This window comes from Sylvia atricapilla, chromosome Z (assembly GCF_009819655.1).
Source record: "Sylvia atricapilla isolate bSylAtr1 chromosome Z, bSylAtr1.pri, whole genome shotgun sequence".
Lineage (NCBI taxonomy): Eukaryota > Metazoa > Chordata > Aves > Passeriformes > Sylviidae > Sylvia > Sylvia atricapilla.
Window position 1 is genome coordinate 44,893,593 of NC_089174.1, and position 19,007 is coordinate 44,912,599.

A 19,007-nucleotide genomic window follows, 5' to 3' on the forward strand; every position below is an offset into this window, starting at 1 on the left:
TTTGAAATAAATTCACCTTTTCCAGCTAGCCATGCTTATAGACCAGGAATTTATGTGATCTAGCAAATACAGGAGTGGCTGTAACCTCCTGTATACTGCATTTTTCAGGATAAATATTTGCTCTCCTTCTTGCCAGGCAGCTCTCACTGTATAATATGTGAGAGAAAAAAATAAATGACCACAGAAAAGAACTGAATTTGTGCCAGAAAAACTAAAAAGTGGATGGGAATCATGGTGGTCCCAGTAGATGAAACTGATAATGATATCCAGAAAGCAAGCAGATACTTTCCCAGGAGGGTCATGCAAGCAGTCCTGAGGTTTCAGAAGCATGAGGTTTCAGATTAGTTTTGTTGCTAGTCAAATCTATTACATTGTCAGGTCCAAAAATGCTCAAGAAACAACCAGGAATTCTCAATGTTTTATAAATACACCTTTCTATTACTAACACTGAATTCCACCATTTCAAGAAATTCAGCTAAGAAAGCCACCTTGTGGAATCAAAAGAATATTCTGTTTTCCTGTTATACAGAACAAACAAAATATTCTTAAACCACTATGATGCAAGCTTTTTGGCAGAGGTGAAAACTGACAAACAAGCCTAGTTAAAAACCTAAGTAAGCAACTCAAGCTAAAACCTGAGTCCATACATTTTCTAAAGCTAAGTCTTGTAAAGACTTCTACCACCTTGTTAGGATGATTGAAACTGTTCTCCCGTCACTGTAATGAAGTGATTACAATCCTATCCACACAGGAGACACGGCATAAAGGAGTCTCAGCAGTGTTCGCAACAATAAAGCTATATCTTATTTCTGTGTTAGTGAAACACCTGCATCTTCTACTCGGCAGGGCAAACTGCCGAATGGACAAGTACTCTGATAACCACACAGAAAGAGTGGTAGGCTAGAACTGTAAACTTGATTTCCCCCTAAATCCAAAACACATTTTCCCATGTTTGCACAGTCCGTTTCACTAAGCCAAATCTGCTTAAGTGACAATATCAGTAATTTTCATATGTATAAAGAAAATGTCCTAGGAAAAGGACTGGTCATTTAAAAATTAACCAAGAAGTAACACAAAGCAAACATATAATGCAAGCAAAACTCTGCTATTCTTCTCTGCCAAGCTTTTCTCTGAGATGCCTACCATGCTTACACAACCTCCTCTGGATTCTATTTTGCTTCCTGGCAAAGAAATACCCAATGGTGAAGGAAATACCCATCTGAGGGATGGTAAAAGCCTATGGAGAAACAGCACAGACAATGACAAAATCTGAAGGGAAACACTGGATTTCAGAAGTATTTTTTCATCTTCATATCCAGTGGTTGCAATTTGAAAGAATACCCTTGTTTCCTCAATCAGGTATCAGTACTATGTGCCCACCCAGCCCAACAGTTCTACTGGGAGTGAGGTAAGAAGCATTACTTACCGATCGTGACTGCTGTGCTTGGAAAGGAACAAATTGTCCTGGAGGAGGTAAGTGAGAAGGGTGGTGTGCAGAGATATGAGGAGGATGCAAAAGGAATGGGTCACTAGAAATGAGGGGTGGAAATGCTGCATATGGTACAGGTAGGTGCTGGACTGAGCACGCCTGAAGCATCTGAAATAAAATGAAAACAACACATTTTTGTAGCACAAACATTCCCTACAGAATGTTCCATATTCTATGTATTTATTACAGAAAGATGTAACTGTAACCAATCAGTTCTTAAGCCTTGTTGAAAAAGCCTCCAAAATACACATAAATAGTAACAACTCATTCAAATACCCAAGGAATAGTGATTACTACAGAACAAGCTCTAGGAAGCAGAATCTGCTAGGTGCTCATGAGGCCATCAGGAGTCTAGATTTTCAATACTCCAGGATCAGAAAGACTTGTAAGTGATGAGCAGATACAGTTATCCAAGTTAATTTTATTTTTACCACATATTATCATCAAAACAACATGCCAAAGCAATGGTCTTGCAACCACTTTAAGCTTTAGATGCAGGTGAGCGACTCAGCTGTCAGACTGTGCCTAAAGACCTCTGCTGTCTCATATACTATGAATAATTCATACAGCCTGCTCTGTTTTGCACTTTCGGGTGAGTCCTATCCTCTAAAAGCAGCTACCCTAGTGACAAGAAATAGCTCTTTTTCTCTCCTTTAAATTCATAACACAAATGCAACTTTGGGCACTAATGTCTGATCAATAAAATGATGAAGGTACTGCATAAGAACATGAATATGTTTTGTGGCATTCCACCTTTTTATATGGAGGAGCAAGGAACTTGCATTATCTTTTTTATTGTAATTTGATCCATTATGAGAATGTCAGGCATTTCTTTTACACTTTTAACAATTAAAAGAGCATTTAATTAAGATATTCATTATCAAACCTTGAAAAGAAAGATTACCCAGTTTTCATTCTTTTTTTTTTTTCTTATTAGTAATGTCACACAGCGTACATTTACATATTGACTGTAATAGCATAAAATGGTAAAAGGAATTAATTTAAAATTAGATTTCAGTAGTGGAGGTGAAACTATCATCATCTCAATCTGCTGTGATCAAGACCAAACTTCCAAATGCACCAAAACACTAGTAGAATAATTTGATCCAACTACTATTTTGAATTTAAGTGCTGACTATTCCCTCAGTTACTACATAATTTTTCTAAAAAACGAATACCATAAACAATGGTATTCTGGTTATAATATATTTTTCCATATTTTTCCAAATAATATATTTAACCATAGAAAATGATTTCTATGGTTATAATATTTTTATTGTATTTTACTAAATTGAAACCTGTCCTCTGAAATAGCCGAAAATAATTTTGCAGGTAGAACATCTCACAGGCTTCTTAAAAAGATGAGATTCTTTGGCAAACATTGAAATAGGATTTTATACTGTAAAGATTACCATAGCTCCTATATATATGTTTGGAAATGTTTGATTTATGCTATGCCCATGTTACTTTTTAAAGTTAGAACAAATGAGACCCCACTAACTTCCAAGCAGAAATAAATGAAAATTAGCTGTTTATTCATTCAAGCTTTCTTTAAAGTTCTTCGGTTTGGACATATCATAGAATGACCGGATTGGAAGGTACCTTAAGATCCTTTTGTTCCAAACCCAATGGGCAGGGACACCTTTCACTAGACCTGAGCTGCTCAGAGCTTTGTCCAACTCGGCCTCAAACACTTTCAGGGATGTGGCATCCATAAGCTTTGTAGCCAACCTGTTTCAGTGCCTCACCACCCTCAAAGTAAATAGTTTTTTTCCTAATATCTAATTTAAACCTACTCTTTTTCAGCTTAAAGCCATTTCCCATCTTGTTCTGTTACTATATGCCCTTATAAAAAGTCTCTGTCTACCATTCTTGTAGGCTCCCTTTAAGTATTGGAATTAGGGTACCCCAAAGCCTTCTCTTTTCCAGGCTGAACAAACCCAGTTCTCTCAGCCTTTCATCATAGAAGTGCTGCATCCCTCTGATCATTTTGGTGTCTCTCCTTTGGACTCAGTCCAGCAGTTCCATATTCTTCCTGTGCTGGGACCCCAGAGCTGGATGCAGGGTTCCAGGTGGGGCCTCAACAGAGCAGAGCAGAGGGGCAGAATCCCCTCCCTCCCCTGCTGCCCGCGCTGCTTTGGATGCAGCCCAGGACACGTTTGGCTTTCTGGGCTGGGAGTGCCCATGGCTGGGTCATGTCCAGCACCGCCAAGTCCTTCTCACAGGGCTGCTCTCCATCTGTGCAGCCCCAGGCATGACCCAGGTGCAGCACTTTGTGTTTGGTATTGTTAGACCACATGAGATTTCATGTGGGTCCATGACTCAAGCTTGTTCATGTCCCTCTGGATGCCATCTTGTCCTTCAAAGAACTTTTTTAACTGATGAAGGTATTTAATAAATGGCATCTGTTTCCTTCATAGTTACACATGCAGTGAGAGAGACAAATATTGTGAAAATAACAAAAGGAAACCGGGAAGTTCACAGGTGAAGCTGGTGAGCAAGGTGACATATTGGACAGCACGGACTACCTGGAGATGTATTTTTATAGGCTGGAGAAATTGGCTGACAGGAACTATGTAAAGTTCAAAGGCAAATGTGAAGCCTGGGGCTGGATAAGAGTAACTCCGTTGATCAGGACACTCTGAGACTAACCGGCTGCAATCAGATTTTCAGGAAAAAAAAGTGGGGTGGTGGTGGACATGTACACAATATCCGTAGTGTACTCAGTCAAAAAGGCCCGTGGTATGCCAGGCTGCATGGCTAAGAAAGCAACTGGTGAAACCAGTAAAGTGATTCTGCACCTCCATTCAGAAACTGTGACATTAATCTCAGGTCTTGGGCTCAGTTTTGGGTGTCCCAGTGCCAAATAGAGACAAAAAGAGACAACACAATGACCAGGTCTGGGTGAAAAGTCACAATGACCAGTGACTTGAAGAAAACTGTATAAAAGAAGTGGTAGAACTAGACTTGTTCTTCTTTAAAAAGAGAAAACTAAGCAAAAAACTTACCCCTGTGTCTAACTACTTCCTGAGAGTGGACAGGAGGAATCCAAGTCCTCCTCAAGAAGCAAAGTGAAAGAACAGAAGGACCAATAGGACCAAGATACAACAAAAAAAACATAAGCAGAAATATGGAGGAAATTCTTCATCACAAGGACAGTAAAACACTGGAACAGAAGGTCAGAGGCACTGTGAAATTTCCATACTTGGAAGTTGGTACTGCAGCAGGAGACCATGAGACAACCTCCAGAATCCCCTGTTAACTTAAAACTATTCCTCAACTTTACGCTTTAACAGAAGAAAACAAAGTCTGCCTGCTGATGCTACAGAAACTTAACTGTTTCTATTCACTTGCACTGGATCTATTCTCTCAACACACTTGATTAACTGTTGTACATTCAAAACAAAAACCACAGCTTTACTCCTATATGTATTAAAAAGCCAACTGCATTGCTGAATTACAAAACATGTTATGAATTGCAAAGAAAAGATACCTATTCAAAGCATAGGGTAAGATTATTAGTATTCATTGCATGGATTTCTGTAAGCCCCAATACAGTTTCATATTTTTCTCTGTTGTTTCTTAGGACGTGTTGCTTTTTTCCTTGCTGAATTTACTATGTAAGTATTGTTCCAGTCTCTGGGTACTTATTCTGAGATTGCTTTGTTTCACTAACACCATCACTAAACAAAAGAAACAGGCTGCCTCTCATGCTGCCTCAGGGATACATACCAGCTTATATAACAGATTTTCACCAATTTGACAGGTAAGGGTTCTCACAAATGCTCCAGACTAGCCATGCCACAGACCTTATTGCCTCTCATGGGCATAAATGGTACCTGGCATGATAAACAAAAAATACCCTTACTCTTCAATGAGCAGCCTGAAGAAATAGATGGGTAATAGCAAGGGGTATGTTTCAGTGCCACAAAGGTTTATTCATGTCACAGAATGCACCTCAGGAAAAGCACAGTTACACACTGCTGGCAGACACCAACATTATACCAACATCAAAAGTGCTCACTAGATGCTGTATCCAGTATTGTGTATGACATTGTAGATTTATACTAGAAAAATAGATTAAAGCTGGTGTAATTAGAGAGACCCACTTACTGGGGGAGGCACACTGCAAACTGGAAGGTGCTGGCCACTGAAAACCACTGAGCACCCTGGAACCTGCTGCGTGCTGCAGGCTGGAATGTGCTGGCCTGTACAAAGTGGTATCCCATGCGGAGCCACAGTTGTCACTGTGTACGAAACAGGAACTGTGCCCTGATGGATCTGCAGCGAAATGGAAAGAAAACGTATTTAATAACTTATTACAAAATCTTAATACTGTTGTGTTGTACAGCACAGGCAACAAGCTTTTACCTACAGACCAGAAAAATATATTCATAAAGAAAATGTAAAAGGAGGCACATGGTTGTAATTTCTGTTCATTAAAATGTTTTTATCAATGGAATGTTATTTATTGATTAGAATTTCTGGGCCAGAGGGATCTCCCAGTTTAACATGTTAAAACTCCAGTGGCATCTTAGTCACTCAGATGCCTGTCAGACTACTAAGCCTGCCTACCCTCCCTTCTTTCCCTCAAGTTAATTCTTATGAAATAAGAAGGTAGTAACTCCCACATAAAAGCTAATCTACAAGCAGCTCAAGAATTTTTTCAGTTCTGAAGCAAATGATTCAACATTAACTCAAGAGACTTGTAACTTGTATCTGTAAACAACAAAACAAATTTCCAGATCTTCCTTTTTCCAAAGATACCATTCTCTTGATTCTCTTTCAGACCAGCATTTAAGCTAAATTTCTAATTTAGGTAACAGAACAGCTAACTAGAAAGCTAAAAAGGAAAAGTTAACATGACTAAGAGGCAGCAGACCCTAACTATCCAGATTCGTATTAGGAAACCATGTAACTCAATTTTCTAACTAGTGGCAATCCCTAAAATTTAATCATCAAACCAAGATTCAAAGGTATTCTGGACCTAGAAATCACATGGGATGTTGGTTTGCTTTTTTAAAATTTTGTTGTTTGCTTCATTTTGTTAGACTTTTTAACATTGAGCAATCTTTTAATACTTCCATGCTCCAAAAAAACTGAAAAAGCTCAAGAGTCAGGCAGCACAGATTAATTGAAAGTAATTATTTCAAAATTCTCTCTTCCTTCATGATCGGCCAAAAGAGAACCTTCTTATTTAAAATGGAACGAGAACATTTGAAATACAACAGGAAGGTGAGAATGAGTAAAGAGAGCCAAACTACCAAACTGGCACTAGCACAGCCAGATAAAGAGACCAAAATAGAACACAGATCACTGAACAGAGGGTAAAATCTCAACCTATGTATCAATAATGACAGAAACCAGTCTCTGGAAAGACACCGAACTTGAACCAGTCCTGGCTCTGCTACAAAAGCTGGGCATAAGTGCCATGCAGTAATAAAAATGACTTCTCAAAATGTTCATGCCCCTGACTTGGAAAGCAGCACCATGGAAGACCTCAGTCAGTCTGGAAATACTGACATCTGATCACAGGCAGTGGGATTGAAAATTCTTCAGCCAGACTTGTCATGAGCCTACAACATAACGCAAGAGCATTATCTGATCTCTGGCAGAATAACTGTTAAAAATTTAAGTTTGTGAGATTGCTAGAAGGGCATTGGCTTCCATCCTTTCACTTGGTCCCAAATGCAAATACTTCCATGCTGAGAACTGCTCTGCACATAGAGTATGACACACCAGTGCTACGCAACTGCACTGAATGCAAACCAGCTTTTAAGCATAGATGTTACAGCTGGATTCTGTGCACATGCAGCTTCTGATGTAGCCAGGTCTATTCATGGCTATGTAGCAACTAGTGTACTTGTGCTGTGGCCTGTTATTTCAGTAGACAACAACAAAAGTTACCTCAACAGGATCACAGAATCATTTAGGCTGGAAAAGACCCCTAAATTCATCAAGTCCAACCACTAAACCAGCACTGCCACCTCTAAATCACGCCTGTGACTGCCACACCTATGTGTCTTTTAAATACCTCCAGGCATGGTGATTCCACCCTTCCCCCAGCAGGCAGTTCCAACACTTAACAATTCTTTCTAATCTACTTTTTCCTAATATCCGGCCTAAATTACCCTTGTGCAATATGGTGCAACTCCTTCTTGTCTTGTCACTTGTTACTTGGAAAACCAATGCCAGCCAGCTTACTACCTCCTTTCAGGCAGTTTTAGAGATTGGCATGGTCCTCTCAGAGCCTCCTTTGCTCCAGGCTAAACACACCCAGTTCCCTCAGCTGTTCCTCATATGATTTGTGCTCCAGCCCCCTCACCAGCTCCACTGCCCTTCCAAGGACATGCTCCATCCACGTGATGTCCTTCTCGTAGTGAAAGGCCCAAAGCCTCTTTCACAGGTCCTCTGTTACAGAATTCTATATGAAGTGCTGTCAGAGAGGAATTAATTATTTTTGGACCAACTATGTATACTTTTTTTCATATAACTTGAGGAGGTGTTGGATATATAGTTATGTAACAAATAAATAATATAGTTCTGTAACAAATTTATCATGAGTTCTGCTGCTATGTAGGCAACCAAATATAGGCATTGTAAATTCCACCTCTAAATAATACATTTTAAGTATTTAATGATTCCTAAGCTAAGGTGAGGTATTTTATGTGAAACAGAATATATAATTAATACGTATTATATCACATCTTTATCACAAGAAATTAATTGCAAAAGCAAAATAATTGCATTTTGAATGTTTGACACAGAGACATAGAGAAATATGTCAGCTCATGCACTGACAAATTGTTAAATATAAATTGTTAAGTATCAATCTTCTTTATTAAAAGTGTTAACTTTTGGGGGTTTTTTTCACTACTGCAATACTTCATACACATAATATTCAATAAAAACACCACTCTGTAAGAAGTCAAATAGAATTTAGTGCTGTGTGATTTTGATCGTCAACTATGAGATGAAGTAAACTATTTGGCGAGGAGAGGGATCTTGAAGGTGGTGGGAAAAACCCTGCAAACCAAAACCCACTTGAACAGCCTTCTCTTTGCGCTCTAAAAATTTTACCTGATCATGAATGTCAACCATCACTGCATTCTGCTGCGGTGGGTGAGCAGCCGGGTGCAACATACGAGGAGATACATTCGGTGGGCGGAAGGCTCGAGGCTCTTCTATGGCTTGCTGCTGTCCATAGGAGAGATGGTGATAGTTTTCATCCTGGCTAATAGAATTATGTCTAGACAAACGATCTCTCCTTGTTCTCTGACGTCGAACAGGAGGACTGGAAATGCATTAAAAAAGTAAGAGGTTATATAAGGGACAAAAATCTTCTTAATAACTAAAACTTCAAGAGAATCAAATTTCAAGCAATTTTTTAAACTGGAAAATTTTACCAGAACAAGTTTATTAGCTTGGAATAAAACTTTTTACTGACAGAACTGCTAGAACTCTTATAAATTACTCTTTTTCAGTATGGAAACGCTTAACAGAGCATAGCTTAATACTGTTAGGGAAACCAAGATAAGAACTCCTATGTAAATATTACCTTGTTTAAAAAATGACACTTAGATTGCCACAGAAGTACTCAAAAGTCAAGAGAGCAATCTTCATGACATTCCCATGTCTTTATTCTATCTAGGTAAAAATCCTTCATTAAATGATCACAGATTTCCCCAGGGTCTTTGTTTCAACCACGCCACAGAATGATTACTTGCTTAGTGACAGCAAGACAAAGCAGTAGAGTTCTTTGAAGAAACAAAATAATTTTTCAGCTCTCACATACTCACTACATAACTCAATGCATTCTAAAATTCTCTCCAGAAGATCCCAGGAAATTATGATTGTGGTATTGTTTCTTTTTCAGACTGGAGAACTTCTGTAGCTATATTTAGACCAGAGTATACACCTCTTTTGAGCAACTGATCTACAGGTGTGGGACTTGATTATGTATGCTTATGTATGTATGTTCTGAGCAGAGCTTCAACTACCTTGAGCCAAAACTTCTAGAAATCAAGAGACCATTGGCTCAGGTTCAGCACTCAGAAAATGATGCACACAGATGTGATAAACTTACTATGAGAAGCCTTGAACAAGTCACTTCTCATTTACTTGGAAGGAGAAAGCACTGAAAGCACAAAACAACCGTGCAGTGCTTTCAGCACATTCCTTCCAGTCTCCAAAAGACATACAAGTTACAGGTCCCAGAAGCAACAGCAAATTAAAGCTACATGGGGTGAAATGGTTTCCCATGTATGAAACAAGCTAAAGGACCCAAACTGCAGAGAAGAGACAAAAAGGATCTGTGACCATTATTAGAACATGTCCTCTCCAACACTGCATGGAACACAACTTCAGCTATTACCAAATAAAAATTAAATAAACCTGCAACCTCTTGACAAATCCCAGATACTTCTCAGTTTGAATCCAACTTTCCCCACTGCATGAAACAGATACTTGGGGGAAGTGAGACCACATTACTAGCTACCCAGATGCTACTGTGGGCAGATGATACAATGTCTCAAGCCACCGTTTTTCTACCCTACTTCACTGAGATTTTATAACTTTATTGCCTCTCTTTAAACTGAAAAAAATGGTAATTCTCAACAGGTCAGACAGAAGGCATAAGGCCCAGCCGTAACACAACCAAAAAGAAAAACCCCAAACAAGCTTAAAGATGTATAGCCACCATTATTTTTATAAACTACCATGTCAGAACATACAATCTGTGTTTTCTTCTAACCACTGAGAATCTAAATTTAAATTCTTACTAAAGTATTTTGTCTTAAATCCAGTTTTCTTTCTTGAAGTTTTTGCTGCACTCTCTATTGCTTTACTACTAATATGATACAAATGCTACATTATCCCTAGGTAAAACCAGCATATATAATTTCTAATCATACATCTAGTAACGCAGGAGATGTTCTACTGTTTGGAGACCTGTCCCAGATTGTTTTAAATTTGCTATTTCCTGCTATGAAACAGAAGTGGTCTGAACATTTTAGCATAAAAATGCCTGTGTGAGGATTTTGCTTTGGAAAAGCTCAAAAAATAGAGGAAAGATACAAAAGACAGCACCGGTGCTTCAGAAGAACAGAAATTCTCTTAACTGCCACCAGCACTTACACAAAGTGGCTTCTTAGACAAGGTAGTTCTCATAAAACTAGTCTTTGCCTCTGTCTTGGTTAAAAGGCCTGGTTTTACTTTTCTATGAACCCAGAATTACGAAAAAAGCCAACAAAGGCTAGCAAAACTTCTGTAGTGTCTTTTTAAACGAATGACAAAGTATCATTCTCTGGTAAAAAGCAAAGCTAGATTTTTTTCCTGTATATGAAAATATACTATCCCTTCAGTCAGCAAAATTCAGAGCATCTCGATACATTGCTTTATCAGCTTCTGAATTATTGGAAATTACTTCAGAATAATTGTCAAGACTATTATTAAACTTCAGTAATGAACTTGTGCTTAAAGTCTTTAAAAACAGCCACAAAAAATCCTCTGTTACTACATGCACAATATAAGTATGCTAAATGCCAGGTTAGAACAAAGAGACAAGATGAAGGTGGTGAAAAAATTGCAGGAATTCCTACTCTGAGGTAAAAACAGAGATCAAAAGGTATCCATAACTGCAGAGTTAGCATGTGGAGATCTTAGTATTTCTAACAAGAGTGATTTCTTTGCAGTAAGACATTCTGGCATCCCTTTAGTTCAGTACTACATTCAAGACAAGGAGGAAAGGAAGCACAGATGAAAGGTAAGGCACAGCAATGGTATAAATCCTCCCATTTCACAATGACTGATAAAGATAAACTGGAATAGTTTATCTGTTTCACACAGGCATATATCATGCTTTTACATTCATAATTTATCTGTACTATATGTAAATATTGAGACAAAAATAATCTTTCTGCAAATTCACATCAGAAGGCTATCTTTATTAATGCAATATTTATCTGCTTACAGTGAATCAGAATTAAAAAAACTTAACAAATTAGGCACAGTACAAAATCATTGATACCAAGAGGTAAAATCAGAATACTAAGGCAGGTAATGAAAAAAAATCAAGGTTATAAAAAACCCACAACAGACTGTCCTGACCAACAGCAATCAACTAGTAAGATGAAAGAGTTAATGCTGATGACACTGGGGCAGTGATGTCCACACTAGATACTTCAAAGGTTTTGTCTGCACTTGCCCTAGCCTGTTTCCTTGAGCTCAATGAGTATTTGAAGCTGGAGTGCACATTTTATCTTATCTTAACCTGAAAACCTGGACTCTGAAACCATTCTGCAATGAGAAGAGAAAACAAAGCAGAGAACACAGAGTTTTCTTCAAAAGCATAGGCATAACCTCACCTAAAGCATTAATAACAGATGTACTCATAATGATATTAAGGAATCAAACTTTTGATCCATGAGAATGGCTATTAGTTCTGGTTTGACTCCAGAGCACTCTTAAGACTCAGAAAGACTCCTGCAAAACAAGAAACATGTATGTATGGTTCTCCCTAAAAATCCCGGTTATAGAAGACGACACTAGGGGCAATGCTATTCCGGAACTGACCTGGAGCTAGCTCAAATGCAACACTGCACAAGTTAAAAAATGCTCTGACTCAAGTGCAGGGAAACAAAATACTGACACATTCAAATGTCTCTGTTAGAGCAAAAACTCATGTTATTACCCAGGAGGAGGTGAGCTGGCCCCAGAAAGAGTAATATTTGTATTACATAAAGCTACAGCCACCCTAACAGCTCTTGTCAGACTGAAGATGGCTTTGCCAACAAGGTGTCTGCCTGTCTGCAAATGGCTTACTTGCAAAAGCCACAGGCTACCACCTTGGTAGCACTTGACTGCATCTGAATGTCAAGACACTTGTCCCATGCACATTCACCCCTTACACATTTCCATTCTTATCCTCCATGCCACAGTATATCCAAACTGTCTAGAATCTGCTATCTAGCATTTAGCTTGTTAAGCAGTCTGCTTAACTCTGCAGATGTTAATGACCACAGCAAAGTAATTTGTGTAAGCTGACTGGACACCAAAAAAAAAAAAAAAAAAAAAAAAAAAAAAAGATTGAATGCATGTATTCTAGGTATCTCAGTTCAAACCATTCGAGGTCAAGATCATTTTGTGGGCCAACTACCCCTAACAGAGCATCCCTGTACCGACCTATATGAAAGGTCTGATCTTTTGTCTTCTCAACAACCCTTTTAAGTTCACTATTTAACCTCTTTCCTAAGTCTGACAAGCTGCATTGAGAGCTGCATATTTTACATGCCACTGACTGAAAGCTTTCAGATTCATGAAGCTGAAGCAAATACACAAAATTCGCATGCTCTAAACTCTTTTGCTTCAAAACTACTGGCTGATCACTGTTGACAAATTTGATTTGTGTAATCTGAGGAAAATTAGCTGAATATATCTTAAGCCTAAAATTCATATTAATGAAAAAGGTTAGATATTTTTTGTTTAGTACAAAGCAAGCTAGAACATTTCTTAGAAGCAAACAGACAGAGTGTGTTTTAACTTGCATAAGATGACTCAGTATTTTTGGGGCAGAATTTGTGGCAATGAAAGCTTCTATTCTGGATAATTTGTTTAACTAAAATAGCAAAAAAATCCATGGGTTTATGTTTTGCTAGTGTATCATCTATCCAGTCCCCAGCTCCAGTCTCTCTCTTCCATGACCACTGGAACTTATTCCACAATTTCTGCTTTGAGAAGTTAATGAGCCACAAGGTAAAATCAACAGTAATGTAATTACTATTATATGTAAATCATCCATCTCAGTTTGACACTATGCTAACCTCCTCATTTCCCCAGCTGGTATCTCTCATCTTTATTTTGATTGGTTTTAAGTATAAAAATATATGTCACTGTAATGAAAATGATGGTATTATGTTAAGTCATTCTTAATACTTCTCAAAGTACCCTGATGAGAAAGATCTTTCCTTACACTCTTCTACATGCTTTTTGCCTCAGTGCAGAGTAATAGAGACTTAGGTTCATAATAAAACATGTTTGGAGCACTCTCTTCCTGAAGCTGACTTTTCACATAAATTACAAGATGATGCGCAAGCCTGAATTACTTCCAGTAACTTTTTAGTCACAGCTGCATTATCTTACAGCTCAAAGGAAATGTTAACATGTTTACTCTGTGTAATCTAATCAGTGCTGCCCAAAACACACCTTCCCTGAGCTAAAATCGGAAAGAATAAGAACTTCTTCCCAAGCTGCACAGCTTGCTTACCTCCTCCTGTTTCGTGCCGGCGTGTTGCATCGTTCCCCTGAGAAGTGGTGCTGGCTGGATCGAGCCAAAGAAGGCTGCCTGTTTGATGTCATCTCCCATGGTCGCATTGGCGGTGATGGCGCTGGTGATGCTGCTGCGTAGTCAAAGACTGAGTGAGAAAGGCGCTGTCGCTTGGGACTAGGACTGTCTTCACTCTACATCAGCGCAAACAAAACCAAACAAAAACAAAACCCACCTCCAGATGAGTGAATTACAATACATACTTCAGTATTGCTTTGCACCTAGCATTAGGAATGACTTATTGAAGACTGAAGACTTTGACACCATGAATTTTAGCACCTGCAAGTATTGATCATTATACTGTGTTTATAAACACAGATTTTTAATGGTTTCCTAACCCCTGGAAGAATTACTACTTAAGTTGTATTTTAGCAGCACTGAATATAAAAATTCCAACATCCATGTAAAATTAAGACTCTATCAGAAAAGAGTAATATGAAGAAAATGAGGCATCACCTATTTTACATCCTCCTACCTTAGCACTTACAGGCTACAGAAGCATGGGAAGATGTACAAACACAGTCTTCACAGCAATGGAGTATGTACTAGTCAGTAAGCAGCTGCCACACAGAGCTTGCTCTCTGCATTGCACCCCCTTCCTATCAGGTTTGTACTTAGCTGATCAGACATTTGCTCTGTACTGCAGCCTATTTTAATTGTGCTAAATCAGCACAGAGCTGCTTTATCCTTCTTGTTATTCATGTAATGATAACTGTTCATACACATAACCTGAAAAAAAAAATCATCAGTCTCTGGTAAAGTCTGTCTACTTCATTAAAAATCCACAAGGCCTATATAGTACCTGAAATTTCCAGTGCTAGTAACATGAAGGTCGTTCACCTCCAAGAAATGTTTTCCCAGTTGGTTATGAACACAACTACTTTTCACTGTGTGTCCATGCTATCCAACAATTTAATAGAGCTGTCATTCTCAGAAGTCCCCACTAATGCCTATGAAGCAAGCAGCAAATGCAATAAACATCCCTCCCCCTTCCACCCCACTATTCTGCCAAAATTAAAACACACCATACTGTTAACAGGCGTGACAACTGAAAACAGAGAAAAGTAAACATCATACTTCAGAGATCACCAACTGAACAAATGAAAACTAAGAACACATGAACTACCACTGGAACCATCCTTGAGTTTAAGCATGATGGGAACTTCTCTGACAGAATTCCTAGTGCAAGCAAACTTGTAGTATTTAATTGCCCAGCAGCTTGTCCAGTCACTCCACCACTTCCGTTTCAGTCCACCACAGCACTATTTCAACTACATTTCTAGTTAATTGCAGATAGCTGAAACAGAGAATACAACTTATCTGCAATGGCTCTGTGCTCCAGAACTGCCACTGCCCCCTAGATTCTTAGAGGTCTCAATTCACACTTAACTGCAGACTGGACTATGGACCTCTCCTGGCTCTCAGCTTTACAGGGGCATTTTATTTTCTGAACTCCATTAGGTTGCCTCCTGATAGGTTCCCATCCATGTATAGTTTGTACTCCAGCATTCTTTCCAGGGCAAGGATGCTCCTTTAAGAACCAGAAGTGCTGTCCAGGTGTTGAAGAGAAAAGGGGTGTTTTTCCTCTCTGACTTGTGGCCAGTTTTTACAAAATTTTAGAGCTTTTCAGTCTCTTGCTTTCACATACTTTAACACAGATTGTAGTTTTCCCCTACTGTATCTTGTTAGCTTCTTTAGGGAACCAGCCTAATAATGCACGAATCTGTTTGTTGCTCAATCTCTTCTGAACTCCTTAACTTGCACTTTAAGTTTTTACAGAAAAATAGGTCAAAAGGCAGGTATGCATCTGGTGGTTCATGATAGTAGATGTCAAGATAAAGGGTGACTTTTCCAGAAGGCTGCTTTCCCTGAGAAGCTCAGCACTAAAAATCCTGGAAGAGACAGCCAGTAAGTGCCTTGAGAGCACAGCTTCTGGGAAAACATGTATTTTATTAGATTTCAGACAACAAAGAACAAGCCAAGAACAAGCCTTAGAGGAACTATGCTACAAGAGCCAGAGAAGGATGATTTGTGGCCCAATTTTTTACACCACTAAGACTAAGCCTATTCAAAGAGAAAGACACATAATAAAAATGCTGGTAAATTAGGTATGCTGGGATTTTGTGAGTGCAAAAAAAAATAGAGGAAGAAAAAAGAGGATTTAATGAAGCTAGCAGAAAAAAAAAGCCTTGAAAGAATGCAATAACCACTCCTGCCCTAATGCAATCTATATAAGCCTTTCGCTGGGGATCTTCCACGGCTATTGCCCTAATTTAAAAATGACACCCTTCCCAAGCATTTACACTAACATATGCTGCCCCATAGAAAGAAGCCTACTTAGGAAAAAGAGTTATTCTAGTACTATTATTATTATTATTTTCCTTTTGCATCAGGAGTGTATCTTTTCAAAGACTGTGGAGATGGAAATTGCTAAGCAGTTTGCCTTCATCATCACTCCAGATTACTAACTCTTACACATATTTCAAATTCTGTAAGTGCTAACTGTCCTCTGCAGTTAATAACAGTAGTTTTACTCAGAATTGTTTCCCATTAGAAAGAAAATAAAGGTAAAATAATTTTTGAAACTACATGTACAGAGATTTGAAATGTAATTGTGTCTCTTTCTGTACTGAAAAAGAAGTAACCTAAAGCTAAGTTCAACTTATTTGCAAGGAGATGTTATAAAAAAACCCAATACAAACCTAATTAATCGAAAACTTGGTATTTTGTCTTAGTTTTTATTAAGAAACCAATTCTCATGTAGTAATTTTATCAAGATAATACAAGCATACAGGAAAGTACAAGGAGCTAATAAGGGACCCGCATCCTGTATAATTTTGTTTTCATGTTATTTTCAATCAGCATGTGGAATATACATACGTTGACAACGTTTTTTCAGTCTACATAATTTCAGTTATTAAGTTCAGTAGTTTATTTGTGGAACATGATATTTTCCACAATGACAGGAGCTCTCCAAATCTCAAATGACTCTTATTGTTTCTCGTTAGTACTCAAAATATTTTCTGGGACTAAAGCTACTTTTCCCAGCCATAAGCTATGTATTTTTCTCATGTCCAACAAAAAACAAGAACAAACTGGATAGTAGTCATCAAAAACAATCTACCTAGTTTTTAACTGACAAGAAAAATTCACTTCCCTTCTTTAAAAAAACACTGAACCAAAAGAGCAAGATGAACAGGAACATCATATTTAAAGGAAGTAGTCCCAGGACAAAGTCATCAGATTGTTACTAGTAAATGCAGAAGCATATGTCAGGCCACTAAAACATACAATCTCGTCCATAAAAGTTGCTATTCCACTGACATCCCCAAAAGTTATCATTTCACTGACATACCTATTATAGTTTTGTCTCATTCTTATCTGTGTACCCCATAAACTCTCATAAGTGTAATGGTAATGAAGGTGAACCAAGAGAAGCTTGTTTGCAAAACACCCTTTAGAAGTGTTTGTTCTATATCTGTATATGTTTCTTAAAGTAATGTTTTATCTGAAAGCTTTTCCATTTTATTTGGGAAAAGCTAGGTATTTTCACCAAGACAACACCCTTTGAGGTGTGTCTTTTTCTGGAAAAATTATAAATACTGCAGCCACACACTGACTAACCATCACAGAAGATAAATATTACCAAAGCAATTCCTGCAAATATCTGATAATCACCTTCCCCTCCAACTCCCTATATGTTTCCACATAATGGTCCTGTGAAACACAAGAAACTATTCCATATCCTCCATCTCAAATTCAGAGAATATTTTAGAAGTAAACTAATACTTCAGGGGTATTCTCATGCATAGCTCATAGAAAGCTTTACAACACAAGGATCATCTGATGGGTATACCCTATAAAACCCTACCAGGTTGACCAGAAATCATCAGCTGCATGTTTTCTCTTCATGAGTGTATACTGAAAAGGAGACTATTTTCCCCCACAATACAAGTAAACACCAACATTTATAGCATTTTCAAATTCAGCTACAGGCTTCTCATGGGTTAGTAAGCTGAGTACTCTGCATATCCTATCTGCTCCAACAATTTTAACAAATGTAATTTGAATTACATTTCAACATTTCTTTTCTGTTAGTCCGATCTACCTACAATAACAGTGAATTCTTGGGCTGAACAGATAGTTACATCCAAATGCAGTGGCTTATTCATAATCCAAGACCAACCTAAGCGTAAGTACTTTTTTTTAGTCTAGGTCGAGTAAGCTCTGGAAGAGCTGTGCCCCACAACCCTAAAACGAAGACAAGGGAAATCACTTCTGTGATGAAATGAAGCCATTGCAGGCCAGATGGCTTTGTAAGCATTACTGTCTTATTCCACCTCTCCCACAGAAAGCAGCAGTGGCAGAAGTTTAACTTAGGTGTAGTATTACAAGGTAGAGTTTACAAGCTCATACAACTCCCCTTCAGCTGGCACTACAGTCAGTAGGAAACCAACAAAATAATTCAGACAGCTACTACAGCTCCTGCCACCAAGAGCCTCACTCACTTCCACTACTGGCACTGGAAATCTGGTTGGTGCCAACAACCTAGGTTGCTGGCCTAGTTTCTACTCTAGCTGGTCTCACCTTGCCCCTGCAGCAGTCACACACGTGGTATAAAAAGTGAAATTACATAGAGAGGCAGTTAAGATCTAATAAAAAAAGGACAGACTGCAGGGCTCAGGCACAGGGCTCAGCCAGACAAGTGTAAAGACTGGCCACAGTTTACCTGTATCAGTTCTTTTTCTGTCTGGCCCTGTTTTGTCCCTTTCCTAACACCCTTCCCCTTACAAATCACCTTCTCAGATGGCATAGTCTCAGTGACCTGCCCCAGCATCCTGGAACCTCACATTTGCATCCTTATCAATCACAGCATCCTTTTTTGCGTGCACTTTTCTGATAGCTCATCAGTTACTTTGACACATCAGGCTTTGTTTCTTGTCTTCATGAAGTTTGCTTGGCAGGTTTGTGTCTCTCTCTGTATCTTGTTTATGGCTTCCTCCTTTCCCTTATAATGCCATTTGATGAGGTCTAAAATCAAATAACCTCACTGAAATAAACATTCCTATATTCCACATGCTGTCTTCCATTAGTGACTGATCAGGTTTGGTCCTTTTATCTGTATCCCTTATTTTTTGGTTAAACAGATTTGTGCCTTAAAATGTTTCTGTTTATTACTCCTTTTCTTTTTACCCC

General features: G+C 38.4%; 1 protein-coding gene across 3 annotated transcripts in view; it reads right to left on the reverse strand.

Annotated features, from left to right (window-relative positions):
- The window catches only part of RNF38 (ring finger protein 38), a 108,101-nt gene that overhangs the window by 15,482 nt on the left and 73,612 nt on the right, over nt 1–19,007 (reverse strand). For all 3 annotated transcript variants that reach the window (XM_066339768.1, XM_066339770.1, XM_066339769.1), the window contains 4 exons: nt 13,752–13,945; nt 8,570–8,783; nt 5,603–5,770; nt 1,427–1,597 (listed from right to left, as the gene is read on the reverse strand). In XM_066339768.1, coding sequence (XP_066195865.1) covers nt 1,427–1,597; nt 5,603–5,770; nt 8,570–8,783; nt 13,752–13,945 — 747 coding nt within the window. The remainder of the gene's footprint in view (nt 1–1,426; nt 1,598–5,602; nt 5,771–8,569; nt 8,784–13,751; nt 13,946–19,007) is intronic.